This window comes from Vanessa tameamea, chromosome 7 (assembly GCF_037043105.1).
Source record: "Vanessa tameamea isolate UH-Manoa-2023 chromosome 7, ilVanTame1 primary haplotype, whole genome shotgun sequence".
Classification (NCBI taxonomy): Eukaryota; Metazoa; Arthropoda; class Insecta; order Lepidoptera; family Nymphalidae; genus Vanessa; species Vanessa tameamea.
The window spans coordinates 8,819,605-8,836,731 of NC_087315.1; the positions used below are offsets into that span (position 1 = coordinate 8,819,605).

The window sequence follows — 17,127 nt, forward strand, 5'->3', positions numbered from 1 at the left end:
CTTTTGTTTCAAACTTCTTTTCAATAGAAACAAGATGTTAAATAAACAAAATATTAATATTAACCTTTTAATTATATTATTCCTAAAATACATTTTAACAAGACAGTCATATCATATTAATAAAAATATATAAATCCATTTTGAAAACTATTCAACTCTTTCCTAAAAGTATTCATCATTCAATGACAAATGTATGATAATCATTAATGACTTATACCATAAATTGTTCTATAGGGTCCTACGAGTGTACTTAAACAATACAAAAACTTAAGTATTTTTCTTTAAACATTAACTTATTTATTACAAAAGTTTCGTTAAAGTTTAATCACATGTAAATATGTTGCTTCAACCGGATTTAAAACTAACTTTATATATAAAAAAAATGGTTTTTAAGTTTGTAATTAATTTATACATTAAAATTTATGAGTAGTTGTCCGGCAAAAATAGCCAAAATAATAATGGTCAGATTACAATAATTGGCATACAGCTGCTGCAATTGGTACAGGTTTTAGTCATAGGTATTTTCTTTTAGTTTTAGGTTTCGTCTGGTAAACAATTTTTTAAAAACACGTGTGTTTATTCCGCGTATGATCTATTACCCCCTACTATCATTGCTGGTATATTTTACCCTAGACGACCCTAGAGAAGAGTCTGAACCAGAACGGTCTTTATCTAAATGAAGAAAGTTTGTCCCTCGCCACTTCAAATTCAAGTATGCAAATCTATTAAAATTGAGTCCAATATGCCGAAGTCGGAAAATAATATTTGTATCCTATGTAATTTAATACCGCCTAAATTATAAAAAAGTTGCAAGATTGTAAGAAATTAAATGAAAGTTACCTGGAGAACTTTTTTTATTGCACTTTAGATTACCTACTATTTGTACCAATTTTTAGCTCTATATAAAGTTTTTTGAAATCACGACTCTGAGTGCACTATAGTAATCTTCAGTTCATTTTATAATTTCGTTTCAGTAATATATATATTTTTTTACGATGGAGGCTGCTTCAGCTTCTCCAATGTCCTCTAGTAAAAGAGCTAACGACTTCGTAGTGATAACATCACAGTCCTGAAAAATAAACAAAATATTTATCATTTTAATTCGCACCAGGAATGAAAATGCATTTATTGTGCTAGGATTACTTCAACTCCGTAGGAATAATATTTTTAAAATTACTGCTGCAAAGGCCAACGATTTAGAACCTACTATCGAGAACATCAGCAGGCCGTTAATTTTTAAGAAAGTAAGTCATCCGTCATGACATGGTATGGGGCAGACAGAGACCTTGAGCTGCAGCAGCAGGTGTCGCGCGGAGAGCGCGTGCCGCGCCAGGCGCCGCGCCAGCTCGCGCCACGCCGCGCCGCGCTCCAGCGCCGCCGACAGCTCGTCCACCAGCTGCGGCAGCTCCGCCAGCGAGGGCTCGCCCGCCTCCTGCGGACACGACGCCCATTCCTTGTTAACGTCCGATCGTTGGAGCTTCAAATTTTTTACAATTTGTCACGCTTCTTTTTATCTTAAGCATACGGCAGGCAATAATGATACTAATGATAATATATGGTAACCAGGTACTGTCGCAGCGCTTCCGCGGGAGCTGTTTAACGTGATACACAAACTATATTCTTCAGGGAGGATTCCCTGATGTCAAACATGAATACTAAATTGTTAATATTGTGGTAATTTTTTTTTAAATGTTTAGTGTTCAACAACGTACACGTAACGCTATAAATTTAATAATATTTAACGGAAAATGGAATAGTAATTCGGGCAAAAATTGCCCACAGAAAAAAAAATGAAAAGTATATCTTTACGTGGGCTTGTGAATGCATTTGAATAAATATTTCGTTAGAACGGTAAGTTGTGAAGTCAAAATATACTAACGTCTTCGTCCGAAGACTCAAACTCGTCCTCAGGCTCTGATTTGATATCGTCTTCCATGATGATTCGTGGGTCCATGTAAGCCTGCAGTAGTTGCAGCAATTCTGGTTTATCACGAGCTAGTTTCCACGCTGGTAGGTTATTCTCTTCGTGTTTCGTTGGATCCGCCTTATATCAAATTGTGAAAGATTAAATGCAGCAGGTAGTGAGACAAAATAATATTAATTTATTCGTTTGCTATTTATTATTTGTTTAATAAGATATTAAAACCTTCTGGTTTTAATAAGTAATTATAGTTAATTAGTAGAATTATAATTCCTATAAATTAATAAAATGTCGATAAGATTACTCTTACTTTCTCTTCCAAAAGATGCTTTGCTATTTCGAGGGTACTTTCTGTTAATTCTCCGTCACATATAATTTGAAGAGGAGTGTAGCCGTTTCCATCTACCATGTCAATGTAACTCTAAAAAAAAAACAGTAAACTAATTATAATTGTTATGTCAAATGTTTACATAAAAGGGAAAATTATTAATATCTTTTCCTAAGGAGGGGCTTTTGACCAATTTACTGATGGATAGCACATCTGTCTCGCCCTTACATTCACGGATTAAAATTTAAATCACTTGCTTAGAAGGTTAAGAACACAATTTGAAATATTTAATGTAATAATTCTAAATTTACGAGATTTTAAGAGATTGTTTTAAAGATGTGTAATTATTAAAAACCACTTTAGAAATTTGATAAGTTACGCCACACTTAACGTATGTGTGTACGTTTTACTTGGTGGTAGGGATTTATGCAAGCCCGTCTGGGTAGGTTATCATTCATCAAATATTCTACCGCCAAACAATAATACTCAATATTGTTGTGTTCCGGTTATGGAGGGTGAATGAGCCAGTTGAACTACAGGTACAAGGGACATCTTAGTTCCCAAGATTGGTGGCGGATTAGCGATGTAAGGAATGGTTAATATTTCTTACAGCGCCATTGTCTATGGGCGGTGGTGACCACTTACTATCAGGTGGTCCAATGTTCGTCCGCCAACCTATACCACAAAAAATATATATATTTTCCCAGTGTAGCGCTGATAACTATTATAAACAGCGTTGTAATAAAATCAGCTAAACATATTTACTTAAATTGGAAACGAAACTATTTATAGTGCTTAAACTGTACAATATATTTTGTTTGTGGTCATTGTATTATACATAGTTGCAACAGCAGTGTTACTAGAGATATCGTTATAACAGATAGAACTGTAAAATTTGCAAAATGTGTAAAATTGCAGTACTTAAAAAAGTAGAACAGGTCATAGATTGTAAAATATTTATCGATTTTTTTTAATACTTAATCGTTACCTTATCTTTTATCTAATTTGGTATCTTTCAATTTGACATTCAATAAATAAGTGTATCGTATAAAGGATTTTAATTTGATTCGATCGTTTCTCTACGAGGACATAAAATGACTGACCATCATCGATTCCATACAATCGGGGGCAGACATAAGCGACTCTCGTTTATAACCGTCACCAATGACTACTGAGTTTCTCGCCGGTAGAATTCAGACACCGAGCCGGAGAGAGCCCTTCTCTAAATATAGTTCTGTAAAACGACGATTCAAAAGCGGTCATAGAAGCCTACTCGAACAGGGTATGTACACAGCCAGACGGCACGTACGCGGTCGGCGGGCTGCAGCAGGTCGAGCGCGCCGCGGCGCCAGCGGTCGTACAGCGCGAGGTGCAGCGGCGCGCGGCCGGCCGCGTCGCGCAGGCGCGCGCTGGCGCCGATCCGCCGCAGGCGCGACACGCTGTCCGCGCTGCGGTAGATGGTCGCCAGGTGCAGCGCCGTCTGCTTCTCTGTGAACAAGTCCGGACTCGGTATCATTTCGCCGCCCGTCCTCGAGCCGTCGTCGCGGTTGTGAGTCATCGGAAAAGTGGCCGTACTTAAATGATTTTGTTTCAATTTTTTTTGGTTCTAGGCGGGATCGCGCCGTGATAATTTGATTCGATGAGATTTAAATAGATTCTAGATGACATGAAGATCACGCATTCGTCGGACGATATCTATAGATTGAGTATACGTTGATGTCATTACCGTTGTTGTAAGCGTTTATATCACAGGTGACGGAGTAGGTCTTGATGGCGTCCAAAAGAGGTCCAACGCAGGTTTGATATATAACGGCATAGTGGATGGCGTTGTTCCCTTCGCCGTCCTCCTCCATTGGATTGCACCCTGAAAAGATTTCAATTTGATTATTTTTGATCATTGGATATAACTAATAATATAGTGTTGTTAACGGCTCGTACCTTTTGACACGAGGAATGTGACCAATCTTGGCAGATCATGTATGATAGCGAGATGAAGGATGGTCTGCATCTTGTCGTTTTTCAAATTCAGTAGCTTCGTCATTCTCATGCTGTGTATGAGCTTCACGATATACTCTAGACTAGGCTGATTGCTGCATAGTGTCATATGTAAGAACCTGAAAAATATCATATCATGTATATAATTAACTATTACATATCATAGATAATGCTAATCCCACCAAACATATTTTCATGTAAAATGTTGCCAAGACGAGACCATATGTCATACTAGTGTATTAATACTTTAGTCAGTCTTTCATTAATTTTTTTTGTAAACGGCCTGTGACATTTTTTTTCTTATCTTTACATAGTATAAAACAAAGTCGCTTTCTCTGTGCCTATGTCCCTTTGTACGCTTAAATCTTTAAAACTACGCAACGGATTTTGATGCGGTTTTTTTTTAATAGATAGAGTGATTCGAGAGGAAGGTTTTTGTATATAATACATAGACAATATAGTTAAGTAACACTGATAATTTTAAAAGTTTCTAATGTGTTGTCGTAAATTTATACATTTTTTGAGCTTACAATGTAAACGCTGGTTGAACACTACTAGATAGATCAAAATAATGTACTACAGAATTGTACACCTCAAAAATGTCTACAAAAAAAGTCCGCGATGGTATGTGTCTATCTGTAAGTGATAACCCACAATAACATTTTTTTGTTATTTATTTTTTACCACAAATATTGGCTAATTTTCCAAGCGATTTTAACCTATACAGCATTAATCCTTATCCAATGAAATACCTTAAATACATTGTTGATTTAATATTCATCTATATGGGTCTTTACAGCATATGATTTAAATGAATATTTTCGAAGATATTACAGATTTAAAAATTGCGGAACGTAGCGTTTGCGGTGGTACCGGCCGGCCGGGGCGGCGGGAGCGTGCTATAGGCGCGTCGGTGGCCGCGGTTCTCCCTGTAGCACTTTGAATTTAGCAGCGTTTGGACGCGGTTATTATGGAAGCTCTCTAGCGAGGGAAATAACAATCCATACTTCCATACTAATATTATAAATGCGAAAGTAACTGTCTGTCTGTCTCGCTTTCACGCCAAAACTACTGAACCGATTTAAATGAAATTTGGCACACAAATAGTCTAGAGCCTGAGAAAGGACATAGACATAGACATTATTTGGAAAAAAGTGCTGTAAACGGTTGAAAAGGGGGATGAAAGGTTGTAATTTGTTGAAAGTATTGTCATGTTTAGAATTTTTAGAACTAGAAGCATATAACTTATATTTTAGGCTGTACACTTATAAAATAACATATCATGACACCCACTCAGGAGGGAATTTTGGATATTCTACCCTTAAATGGGTGAAATAGGGGTTGAACGTTCGTATGGATTTTTTAAGTTAGAAACATGAAACTTTATTTTTGGGATACTGATTAAAAATAAGTAGATACGTATTTAAGCGTTTCTTGATATTTTAGGCCTAAAGGGAAGAATAGGTGTTAACATTTCGTATTCAGGTTAGTCTGGAAGTCTGTCATTTTGAAGTTAGAAGGTCGAAATTTTATTTTTGGGCTACCGATTAATAATGAGTTGATTCGCATTTAAGCGTTTCTGGATATTCTACCCTAAGGGCTGAAATACACACCAATGTGGAATACAAAGAGGTATTACATTAACGTAACATTTTAAGTTAATTTGTAAATATATTCATATTCTACGCGGGCAGAGCCGCGGGTAACAGCTAGTTTGTAATAAGAAGGAGTCCCTATATATTGAAATTTTCAGACCTCTAGCGTTAAAATTGTGGGAGAGTCTCAACCAGACTTCCATCCCCAAGTTTAAGGGGTTGGGGTATAAAAGTTACAAGTTCTATTTCTTTGTTGTTTGTGAACATACTAGCTTACATAACAAATTTCAACTTTCTAGGACATTAGGTCATACCCTAAGAATTTTGATGATCATCAGTGAGTCAGTGGCGAAATCGGGGTTTTTTTTTAGATATCAATAAAATCTAAATTATAAGAGGTATGCTATTAAAACTTTATATGTTTAATAAGTCGCTATTGACAACATATCCCGATAATTTTGTTTATCGGGTATAATTCAAACCCAAGTAATAAGGATTGAAAAAAACGACGAAGCGCTTTGACAAAAGGTAGGAAGTGCCCTTGCGCTTCGCTTGGCTCGTCTTGGCGAGGCACTACCGTGACCCTAGACCCTATTTATTAAATTTGCTAATAAGATATATCATAAAGCTTAACAGTGTGTATTTTTAGCTGTTTGGTTACTACTAACCACTCTACTTTGGATTGATTCTTCTCAGTTTAAAAACGAGTCAGCCAATGTAATTACAGGAACAAGAGATATGCCCCTTATATCCCGTTCTTGACGGTACATTGACGATATAAGAACTCTCTTGACTCCACTTTAAATTATTTCAACTAAGTTGTTCTACTATTTTAAGACTTACCGGTCGATAAAAATATATTGATTATATTTCGCAGCTACGATTTTTAATACTAAATTAACACTAATAAGTTTGATTGATTAACTGTCGCCAATATTTTATTTATAATAGGTGGACTGGCCAATACATTGTTGCTGTAAGAAATAAATACCCATTTCTTAAATGACAAATTAACCACCAACCTTGGGAACTTAGAAATTACACACCTTGTGCCTGTAGTCACTTGAACACAGTAATGCAAAGTATTGCTGTTTGATTGTAGAATATGTGAACATAAATCCGTATCATCAAACAAAAAATAATGTTTTTTAACGAAACGTATGTATACAAAAATCAATATGGTTACTCACGTATCTCCATTACTCAGTCGCATTTCAAAGAGTCGTTCCAGTTTATTTCTAACCATTTGCTTTTTGTGTCCCGTTTTATTTCTGATCATCTCGCATAATTCTTTGACGAGCTGAAAATACATTTAATTTATGAAATTTACGGTTGGTTTCTAAACTTAAAATTTACAATACTTTAACTATTTTGATAGTAATGTTAATAAATATGATGATGGTGAAAACGTCTTACCTATACAGGGTAGAAATTTAAGGTGTAGTTGGAGGAGGGCCTTAAGGGGACTACATGAGCTAAATGCAAGTTTTATAATGCAAAAACGTATATGATCCAATGCAGAAAACCAAATGAAAAAAATATATGATAATCTTCAGGATACATGCTAGTTATTTGTTATTATGAAAACAAGATATTATTAATTTGGTACGATAGAAAAAAATCACAAATTTACCTCTAAAAAAATCTTTTAACAAATAATAACAATACTTATATACATTCAATAATTTTGGTTTTTTGTCAGATTATTCTACAAGTAATATACTAGTTTACCCCTCCGTCACTTTTTTAGTAAAATCCGATATTCTTCAGTTAGTAGTAACCATACTGATTGATTTTTTTCTGATATGACTGTATGAAGATTGCTGCGCTACAGGAATGCTGAGCATAATATTGATATGAGAATTTAAAATTAGTTTTTTGTTATTAAACCTGTGATTTAAGATGTCCCAACAGATTGAATAGTTATCAGATGATATAGGTAAATGTTGTATAAGTCTCTCTGCTTCGCCCTTGACTTTAGACTTTAGGAATTGCATCTTCTGGGCGCTAGAGAGTGAAGGGTTGCTATGAATCGTTTCAGTAAATAAATCCTTGAACGAATTCCATTGATGATAACTGCCGGATAAAGTTGGTATTTCTATTTGCGGAGTAGACTGATCACGATGCGAAAATTACCACATCTTTTTATTGATAGATTTGATAGCATTGTAGGCTTTTTCGTACTTGAAGAACGCAGCTTCGTATCCTGGATCCCTACCCCCTAATTCACCGTCTAGTTCCCAATGAAGAGAGTCGATTGCAGACCAACGAGTATTTAATATACGTAACAGGTGATCGAACTCCCATATTTCTGATACTGTGTCCAACATGATATTTTTAATTGTATGTTTATTTTTAATATTAGTCACTGAATCACTACTGTGATTCAGTGACTAATATTCACAAACACACAATTCAGAAACTTCACAAAAACACAATTCAGCTCGAAGGACCAAAAAAAAGGGATGTACGGTCCGTACATAGATAAACTTTTTATTTCAATTAAACAATAAACAGTTAGTATTTTTAATTGTCTGTTTTAATATACCCAATTATTGAAAAAGTATAGATAACAACAACATAGTATTTTACTAAACAATAAGAGTGTTTTTGAAGTTGATTATTTATTAGAGTATTCATAACAAATCACAATAGTGAATAGTATTTATATGTATTTATGTATAGATGTTTCTTATATAATGATGCAAAATTTTTAAATCATTCTTAATTCAATTTCATTTTATTAAATCACAGGAACCATATATTCAATAAAGAGACAAATCCATTTTTTTAGTATATTTATTGTTTGAATTAAATAAATAGGAAATGATGTAGAAATGTAGATTGCAGTTCAATGCATAGTCACTTGTTTTTTGGATGTTGTCTGCATCAAATCATCATTAAGAGGACTACAAGAGCTAAGTGCCCTTGAGAATCGCACGCACACACTTACAAAATCGACAAAAACGGCAAGCCCGTGAACTAATGGTTAAGCGAGGAAACTAGGTTACGCCCAAATATTCTAATATATGGCGCCAAACCGAGCGAAGTAAGATCAATCATAAATCTCATAAAAAATAGATAGGACAACACAATTGTTTTTATTTCTTTCGATGTTAGTTAACAAATGATTATGAAATAAAACTGATTAAATTAAACTTACAATATTTTTATTTATATTTTGTACACAATAAAATAGACAGTTAGTTTTAACATTTTTTTTCTTTTATTTATATTATTATACCACAATTAGTTCTTATACTAAATATTAAAACATACTAATTTTTAACATTTTATAAAAGTTTGATAATCTATTTATATAATAAAATCATAAGTGTTCGAAATCTGTAGTGTAGTAACCGTGGGGTATATCGTAGTGTTTGTTCGTTTTATTAATATCAGTTCACAAAGAAAAAATATATATTCAATTTAAAAATTAAAAACATCTAAATATTTACTAGAAAAAAATGTCGTCAAGTCGATTTGGTTGAATTATTGGTTAACTAGGTTAATCATACTCCGAATCCGACTCGGGCTCGGATACGGCGAGACCCGCTGCCGACCGCCGCGGCAACAGTAAGAAGAACGGGCTCAGCCGTGCAAGGGCTGACTTAAAAAATAAAGAGGAGGAAGAGAGGGAGCTCGCCTTCGAGCGGACCCTGCGCAGCCGAGCCTTCAAAAAGGTGCCGGCTGCGGCGCCGGTGGTCGAAGAGCCGACCCCACCGATAAAAGATCCGGCCAACCTCAATGCCGAGGAGCTCCGCGCGGAGGCTGGAAGGTGTGCGACCGAGATCAGAGAGGTCGCATTAAAATCCTCCAACTTAAAAGGAGGATTTATCAAGAGGCTGAAAGACGCAGCGGCCTCTCTAGAGGGTGTGGTCGAGGCCCTCGCCTCTCGGACGGAGGCTGACGAGAGCAGGAGGCTCAGGGCGGACAACAACCGCCTGCACAGAGAGGTCGAAAACCTCAAGGCGGAAATCAAAGCCCACCGACGTGAGTACGCGGAGATGCGTACCACGTTGGTAGCGGCAAACGAGACGTCCAACACCCCGCAAAGTGCTCCCTCGATGAAAGAGCTGAAGGACTTCATCGTCACGTCGATCGGCGCGGCGATGAAGGACCAACTGGCGGGCCTGGAGGAGCGCCTCCCTGCGAGGATGCAGCGACCTCCCTCTGCGGCGGATAAACCGCAGCCGTCGCAGGAACGACCGCCATCTACTTCAACGGCCCGCCAGGACGGAGGAGCCTCAGCCAGGCCTAGGAAGGCGGCTCCACGAACCGCTCAGACCGCGCCCACCGCTTGCCCACCGAGCGCACCGGCACCGGCGACGTCCCAAACGCCACCGAACCAGGAGACGTCCTGGTCCACGGTGGTGAGAAAGGGTAAGAAGGGGAGCAAGACCGCCCCTTCTGCTGCTAAAGCACAGCCGAAAACGCCCCAGCCAGCCAAGACGAAACTGGCTACCCCTCGATCGGCTGCAATCGTTCTCACGTTGCAGCCGGAAGCAGTAGGGAAGGGCGTCACCTACGCGCAGGTCCTGGAGAGAGCGGAACAAAATGTCAAGCTCCAGGACCTAGGGATCAGCGGTGGGCTGAAGGTGCGACGCACGGCGACCGGGGCCAGGGTTCTCGAATTGCCGAGAGCCCAAGCGGAGCAGGCTGAGAAGTTGGCAGAGAAGCTCCGCACAGCGCTCGACGGGGTCGCGGACGTAGTGCGGCCAGTTAAGAAGGCCGACCTGAAGGTGACGGGGCTCGACGACTCCGTCACCTCGGAGAAACTGGCCGCGGCGATCGCGCGCGCAGGCGACTGCTCCATAGAGTCGGTGAAGTGCGGCGTGATGCAGCGCGGACCCGGCTATATGGGGATGGTCCGGGTCACCTGCCCCCTCACGGCAGCGAAAAAGCTGGCCGCTGCCGGTCGCCTCCTCGTCGGGTGGAGCTCGGCCAAGGTGGCCGTCGTGGAGCAGCGCCCTATGCGCTGCTACAAATGTATGGGCCTTGGCCACACGAGGGCGCTCTGCCCGTCGAAGGCGGAGAGGGGTGGCCTGTGCTACCGCTGTGGCTCGGACGGCCACAAGTCAGCGGTATGCACGGCCAAGATGCGCTGCGCGGTCTGCGCGGAGGCCGGGAAGCCCTCCGGGCATCTGATGGGGGCGAGGGATTGCAACCCCCCCATCACGAAGGGTAAGGCGGCTCTAGGAGCCAAGACCGCCCCGCGCGAGGAAAGCCGCCAGGCTACGGAGGGAGCTAGTTCGACTCAAGGATGCCAGAACAAATAAGCTTCCTCCAAACGAACGTCAACCACTCCGCCGGAGCGCAGGACCTACTGCTGCAGTCCATGGCGGAGTGGCAGGTAGACCTGGCGGTGGCCTGCGAGCCCTATTTCGTCCCTCCCCTGCCTCACTGGCTGGGGGACTCGGACGACACCGTGGCGGTCCTCACGAGGAGCGGAACGGGCCCTCCCCTCTCACTCATCGAGAGGGGCTCGGGCTACGTAGTGGTGGGGTGGGGGGAGTACGTCGTCGTCGGTACGTACTTCTCCCCTAACCGCAGCCTGGCTGAGTTCGAGACTTATCTCGGCTTAGTCAGAGCTGCGGTGGCCAGGCAGTCGCCGAAACCGATAATGGTTCTCGGCGACTTAAACGCGAAGTCGCGTGCCTGGGGCAACCCCGCCACGAATCCGCGAGGGAGGGCCGTTCAGGTGTGGGCCCTGCTCTCCGACCTGTCCCTTCTCAACAGGGGGCAGGTTCACACCTGCGTGCGACATCAGGGGGGCTCCGTGGTGGACGTTTCGTTCGCCACCCCTGTCGTAGCACGCAGAGTGGTCGATTGGAGAGTGGAGGAAGAGGTGGAGACTCTATCGGATCACCGGTACATCCGATTCGAGATCTCCACCTCTCGCAGGCCGGCGGAACCCCAGAGGGTGCCGACTACGCTGCCGAGGTGGTCTCTCGGCCAGGTCGATCGAGAGCTGGTCAAGGAGGCCGCCATCGTGCAGCGGTGGGGTTCCGCGGGGAGGACGGAGGGCGCCAGCGCAGAGGAGCTGGCGGGCCGCATGCGCAGTTCGCTCAAGGAGGTCTGCGATGCGGCCATGCCTCGGACCCGGCGCAGGGTTCCGCGCCGGCACGTCTATTGGTGGTCGCCCGAAATCGCCGACCTTCGGGCGACGTGCTGCCGGGCGCGGAGGGCCTACGTCCGCTGTCGAAGGCGCAACGGCCTCGACACGGACCTGGAGGGACAGATGCTGGACGCTTATCGCCAGCTGAAAAAAGATCTGCAGCTGGCGATAAGCAAGGCCAAGGAAAAGGCCAGGGAGGAGCTTCTGGCGGGTCTCAATCGAGACCCGTGGGGGCGCCCGTACCGCGGCGTACGCGGGAAGTTCCGCACCCAAGGCGCCCCCGTCACTGAGACGCTGCCGCCGGAACTCCTCCTGCGCCTGGTCGGGGAACTCTTTCCCCATCCAGGCGAGCATGTCCCTCCGCAGATGGCCCCCCGCTCCGTGATCGAAGACGCAGTGGCTCCACCACTGATCACGGAGCGGGAGATGGAGATGGCCCTCGGCCGCTTGAGGGCCAAGAACACGGCGCCGGGTCCGGACGGGGTTCCAGGGCGTGTTCTGTGCGACGCCCTGGAATTCCTGGGTGCAAGGCTTCGGGAGCTGTTCGACGAGTGTCTGTGCAGCGGGCAGTTTCCGAAGCCTTGGAAAGAGGGGAAATTGGTCCTGTTGCCGAAGGAAGGTCGGCCGATGGATTCCCCTTCGGCATACAGGCCAATAGTGCTGCTGAACGAGACGGGCAAACTCTTCGAGAAGGTCCTCGCAGCCCGTCTCGTTCAGCACCTCGAGGAGGTCGGTCCGGGTCTCTCGGAGGCTCAGTACGGGTTCAGGGCGGGCCGGTCGACGGTCGACGCCCTGGACGCCCTGAAGACTCGGACGACGGAAGCGGTGGCCCGGGGGAAAGTCGTCCTGGCGGTGTCGCTCGACGTGGCGAACGCCTTCAACAGTCTCCCTTTCGAGACGATACGGGAGGCACTCCGATACCATGGGGTGCCGACCTATCTCAGGAGGCTGCTGGAGGCGTACCTCCAGGACAGGGAGATCCTCTGGGCGGGGGTCGATGGGAGGCTGGTCCGGCGTCGGGTAGGCTGCGGCGTTCCACAGGGGTCGGTTCTCGGCCCAATTCTGTGGAATGTCGGTTTCGACTGGCTCCTGCGAGCTCCCGTCCTTCCCGGGATGGGGGTGTTGTGCTACGCTGACGACACCCTCGTCACGGCGACTGGGCGGGACTTTCGGGAGGCGGCTCGCCTCGCCGAGGTCGGAACGGCTCCCACCGTGGACCGTATGGGAATGCAGGGCTTGAGGGTCTCCATATCCAAAACGGAGGCCCTCCTCTTTCACGGTCCACGGAAAGGACCCCCACGAGGGGCGAGTATCACCGTCCAGGGGACGGTGATCAAGGTGTAGGCCCAGATGAAGTATCTGGGCCTGATCCTGGACGGACGATAGAGCTTCGGGCAGCATTTTGAACATCTCGGCCCGAGGCTCATCAACGCCGCCGCCGCGCATATTTTGAAAAAATCTAAAAAACGCGAACTCAAAAATGGTTCACTTTTGCATAATGCATATGGGGGTTAAAATTATCGCAAATAGTCACTCCTATCACCTCCTAACGGGAATACGTCGAATTACCAATAACTCTGTATATTTTTTCTTTGTGAACCGATATTAATAAAACGAACAAACTCTGTTACCCCACGGTTACTACGCTACAGATTTCGAACACTTACGATTTTATTATATAAATATATTATCATACTTTTATAAAATTTTAAAAATTGGTATGTTTTAATATTTAGTATAAGAACTAATTATGGTATAATAATATAAATAAAAGAAAAAAAAGGTTAAAACTAACTGTCTATTTTATTGTATACAAAATATAAATAAAAATATTGTAAGTTTAATTGAATCAGTTTTATTTTATAATCATTTGTTAACTAACATCGAAAGAAATAAAAACAATTGTGTTGTCCTATCTATTTTTTATGAGATTTATGATTGATCTTACTTCGCTCGGTTTGGCGCCATATATTAGAATATTTGGGCGTAACCTAGTTTCCTCGCTTAACCATTAGTTCACGGGCTTGCCGTTTTTGTCGATTTTGTAAGTGTGTGCGTGCGATTCTCAAGGGCACTTAGCTCTTGTAGTCTTCTTAACCACTGTAGCTACAGAAAAACTTGAAAGCTGATTTCGAACAGAAAATAGTTCTTTCATTCGGGAAACTCTTATAAAATTTATCTATTTCAATCCTTTGTATTGCTATCGGGTCTTTATTTATCAGCTATTAATACTTACACAGTAATTTGGAAGTATTCAATTTAAATTTATAGGTACACTAAAAGTAAATTATTGTATTTTCTCGTTGTATTTACCATTCCTAGGTGAACTTATCTGTCACAGTTCCGCATACAACCAATAGTAAAATACTTCAATATTCTTTTGCGTTTTGATTGTAACGTCAAAAAATATGACTTTTTTTCAATTCTAAGTTTTAGATATGAAGGATAAGAAAGGCAAAGGAAACATCTGATAAGAATGTCCATTTTATACGAAAATGTAGTATTCTTTATTTAAAAAAACTAACATTATAAAATGTATATTAAATCAACATTGTTAAAAATATTTTCAAAATCGAGATTGTATGGATTATAAACAAAAATATGTTTAATATAAAAAAGTCTCAAATTACATATAAAAATCGAATAGGATTTAAACAGTCTTGGTTTTTTAAAACTTTTTAAATGACATCAATAATAATCGTGTATTTACAATTTTATCAAGTGTAAATGTACAAATGTTGGCCAAAATATCAGAAAAAAAAATTGCCAGTAAATTTTTTATAAGAAACTATTTGGTCGTAATCGTAGAACATTGGCATGTGCCACAAATGCTTGTGATTCTGTAAAATTGCAGCATAGCACTCATATAATAATAGATATAAGCGTTTTATGTTAAATGTACTAAGACTAACTAAATTGTCTATGAAAATAAAAATAAAAAAAGTTCTTTTTTCAGCCTTTTGCCATCCATAGTGTATTAAATAATAATTAAAAACGTAATTATCCAGAACCACATTTAATTTACGACACAGACGATTTATTTGTTGCCAGATAACTTTTAAGACTTATGCATGATATAAATAAAGATGAATCATTTTTAAAGTTTTAAATATATCTTAACAATATGCATCGAACCTAATTATAACAAGGTCAATAATTAACAAGATTTAATTATATAAAAAGTATTTTAACAAACATTATATCTATCTATAGTATATAGTATCTATAGTATATCTAATTCTTAACGCTTGGAAAATTGGAAGTAGGCGTCTACTGATCAATTGCCTAAACGCATATGTAAAATATATCTTTGATAAACAAAACTAATGTAAATATGTTGTACACATCAATCAATCAAAAATCAATGACTGAATGGAGTAGAATGTCTTAGATAATAATTGTTACCATAAATCGTTTAAAATGTGATCAGTTCTGAGTCATATTCTACATAATTGTTTTAATAAGTGATTAATAAAACAATGAAAATGTTCAATATAGTTTTTGCACAATTAATAATTTTTAGTCACCAATTATAATTATACTATTGTATAGTTGTATGAGTGTTTAAAGAAAACTATACATAGTTATAAATAAAGCTTCACATTTTTATTGTTGTTGAATTTTATATTAGAGAGTCCAACGTAGAGTAGGCTCAGACTATCCTGTCTTGGAATTTACATGAAACAAAGTGATTTGGGAGGTCGCTTAGTATAAATTTTACTCAATATTGTGGCCCAGTGGTTAAAACGCGTGCATCTTAACCGATGATTTCGGGTTCTAACCCAGGCAAGCACCAATGAATTTTAAAGTGCTTAATATGTGTTTATAATTCATCTCGTGCTCGGCGGTGAAGGAAAACATCGTGAGGAAACCTGCTTGTGTCTAATTTCTGAAACGAAATTCTGCCACGTGTATTCCGCCAACACGCATTGGAGCAGCGTGGTGGAATATGCTCCAAGCCTTCTCCTCAAAGGGAGAGAAGGCCTTAGCCCAGCAGTGGGAAATTTACAGGCTGTTAATGTAATGTAAATCAGCAGTATCCGTTTATTATTGTTTTAAATTACAATAAATTTGAATTATTGATTTAAACTGTATTTCCCTTTTCTCTTTCTAGTTTCAACTTATAATTCCTTCAGAGTTTAAAGAGTTGTAGATAATTTGGAAAGAACGCATCCGAGAGTAGTGCCATTCTTCAATTTAGGCATAAAAACAAAATTAACATGTATGCAACAAAGGAGACGTTAAATGATGCTGGATACTGTATGAAAGGGTCTATACAAAGTAGGTTTTAGAAAAGAGAAAGGTCCATACTATAAAAAAAGTTAATTAACTATGTCAGATACAGATACGATATAAATAATAATTACCATAATACTTTGATATTTTTTTTATCACAGTCGTTAATACTGATAAATTAAAGTACATAAATGAAAATATATTTTTTCTCAAATATTCTCCTACAATAAAATAAGAATAAATCTAGATTTTTAATTAAAATAAAGGGAATTAATGTAATAATATTAATGAGTGATGAATTAATGACCTAGTTACCTGTAATATCACCTGTAATACTAGTATCAATAGTTAAAATACAATTAATTCCCATATTACTCACTTTTTTAACTTCGACTCCATCTTCTGATTTGTAAAATGCTGAATATTCAGTGTTTGTTTTCTTTTTGATATTCTTAGAATTTTCCTCATTGACGATACCGCCGCTATTTTCTTCCGTTTTGATGTTCTACAAATAATAATAATAACTATGAATTAAATTAACTCACTATCTATTGTTGTAAATTTTAATTCGTTGATCCTATAATTTTTTTCGTTACATAAATACTTCAAAACTTATTGAACGTTTTAAATACAGACACTTCGAATTTCGCCTCGTAGACAATTATACTATACACAAGCAAAATGATTTGTTTCTTGAATATAGTAAGCGGAAGTAAATATAATTATATATTGACCAATTTAGGTCCGACACGGTGATCAGATAAACGATTATATTAGATACTGCTTGCTCTAAAGTTATCATCACACTTCGAAACCGAGGCACTGTTTACTGAAGTTACTGTTCCTTAAACCAACCCAGCCCATATTTGATTGACCCTTGGTCGTGTTGCGCAAAAATGTTCCCAAACATATAAACACTAATCAAAAGAGATAA

The 17,127-nt window shown here is 40.2% G+C and overlaps 1 protein-coding gene across 2 annotated transcripts in view; it reads right to left on the reverse strand.

Moving 5' to 3' along the window:
* Positions 1–748: 748 nt before the first annotated feature.
* LOC113401345 (nuclear factor NF-kappa-B p110 subunit) overlaps positions 749–17,127 on the reverse strand; it is a 33,504-nt gene continuing 17,125 nt past the window's right edge. The window contains exons 14-22 of one of the 2 annotated variants that reach the window (XM_026641219.2): positions 16,573–16,698; positions 7,030–7,139; positions 4,188–4,363; positions 3,976–4,113; positions 3,559–3,737; positions 2,232–2,342; positions 1,880–2,044; positions 1,286–1,432; positions 749–1,069 (exon numbers count right to left, since the gene is read on the reverse strand). In XM_026641219.2, coding sequence (XP_026497004.2) covers positions 971–1,069; positions 1,286–1,432; positions 1,880–2,044; positions 2,232–2,342; positions 3,559–3,737; positions 3,976–4,113; positions 4,188–4,363; positions 7,030–7,139; positions 16,573–16,698 — 1,251 coding nt within the window. In that variant the 3' untranslated portion in view covers positions 749–970. The remainder of the gene's footprint in view (positions 1,070–1,285; positions 1,433–1,879; positions 2,045–2,231; positions 2,343–3,558; positions 3,738–3,975; positions 4,114–4,187; positions 4,364–7,029; positions 7,140–16,572; positions 16,699–17,127) is intronic. The other variant, XM_064215464.1, reaches the window with a different exon arrangement.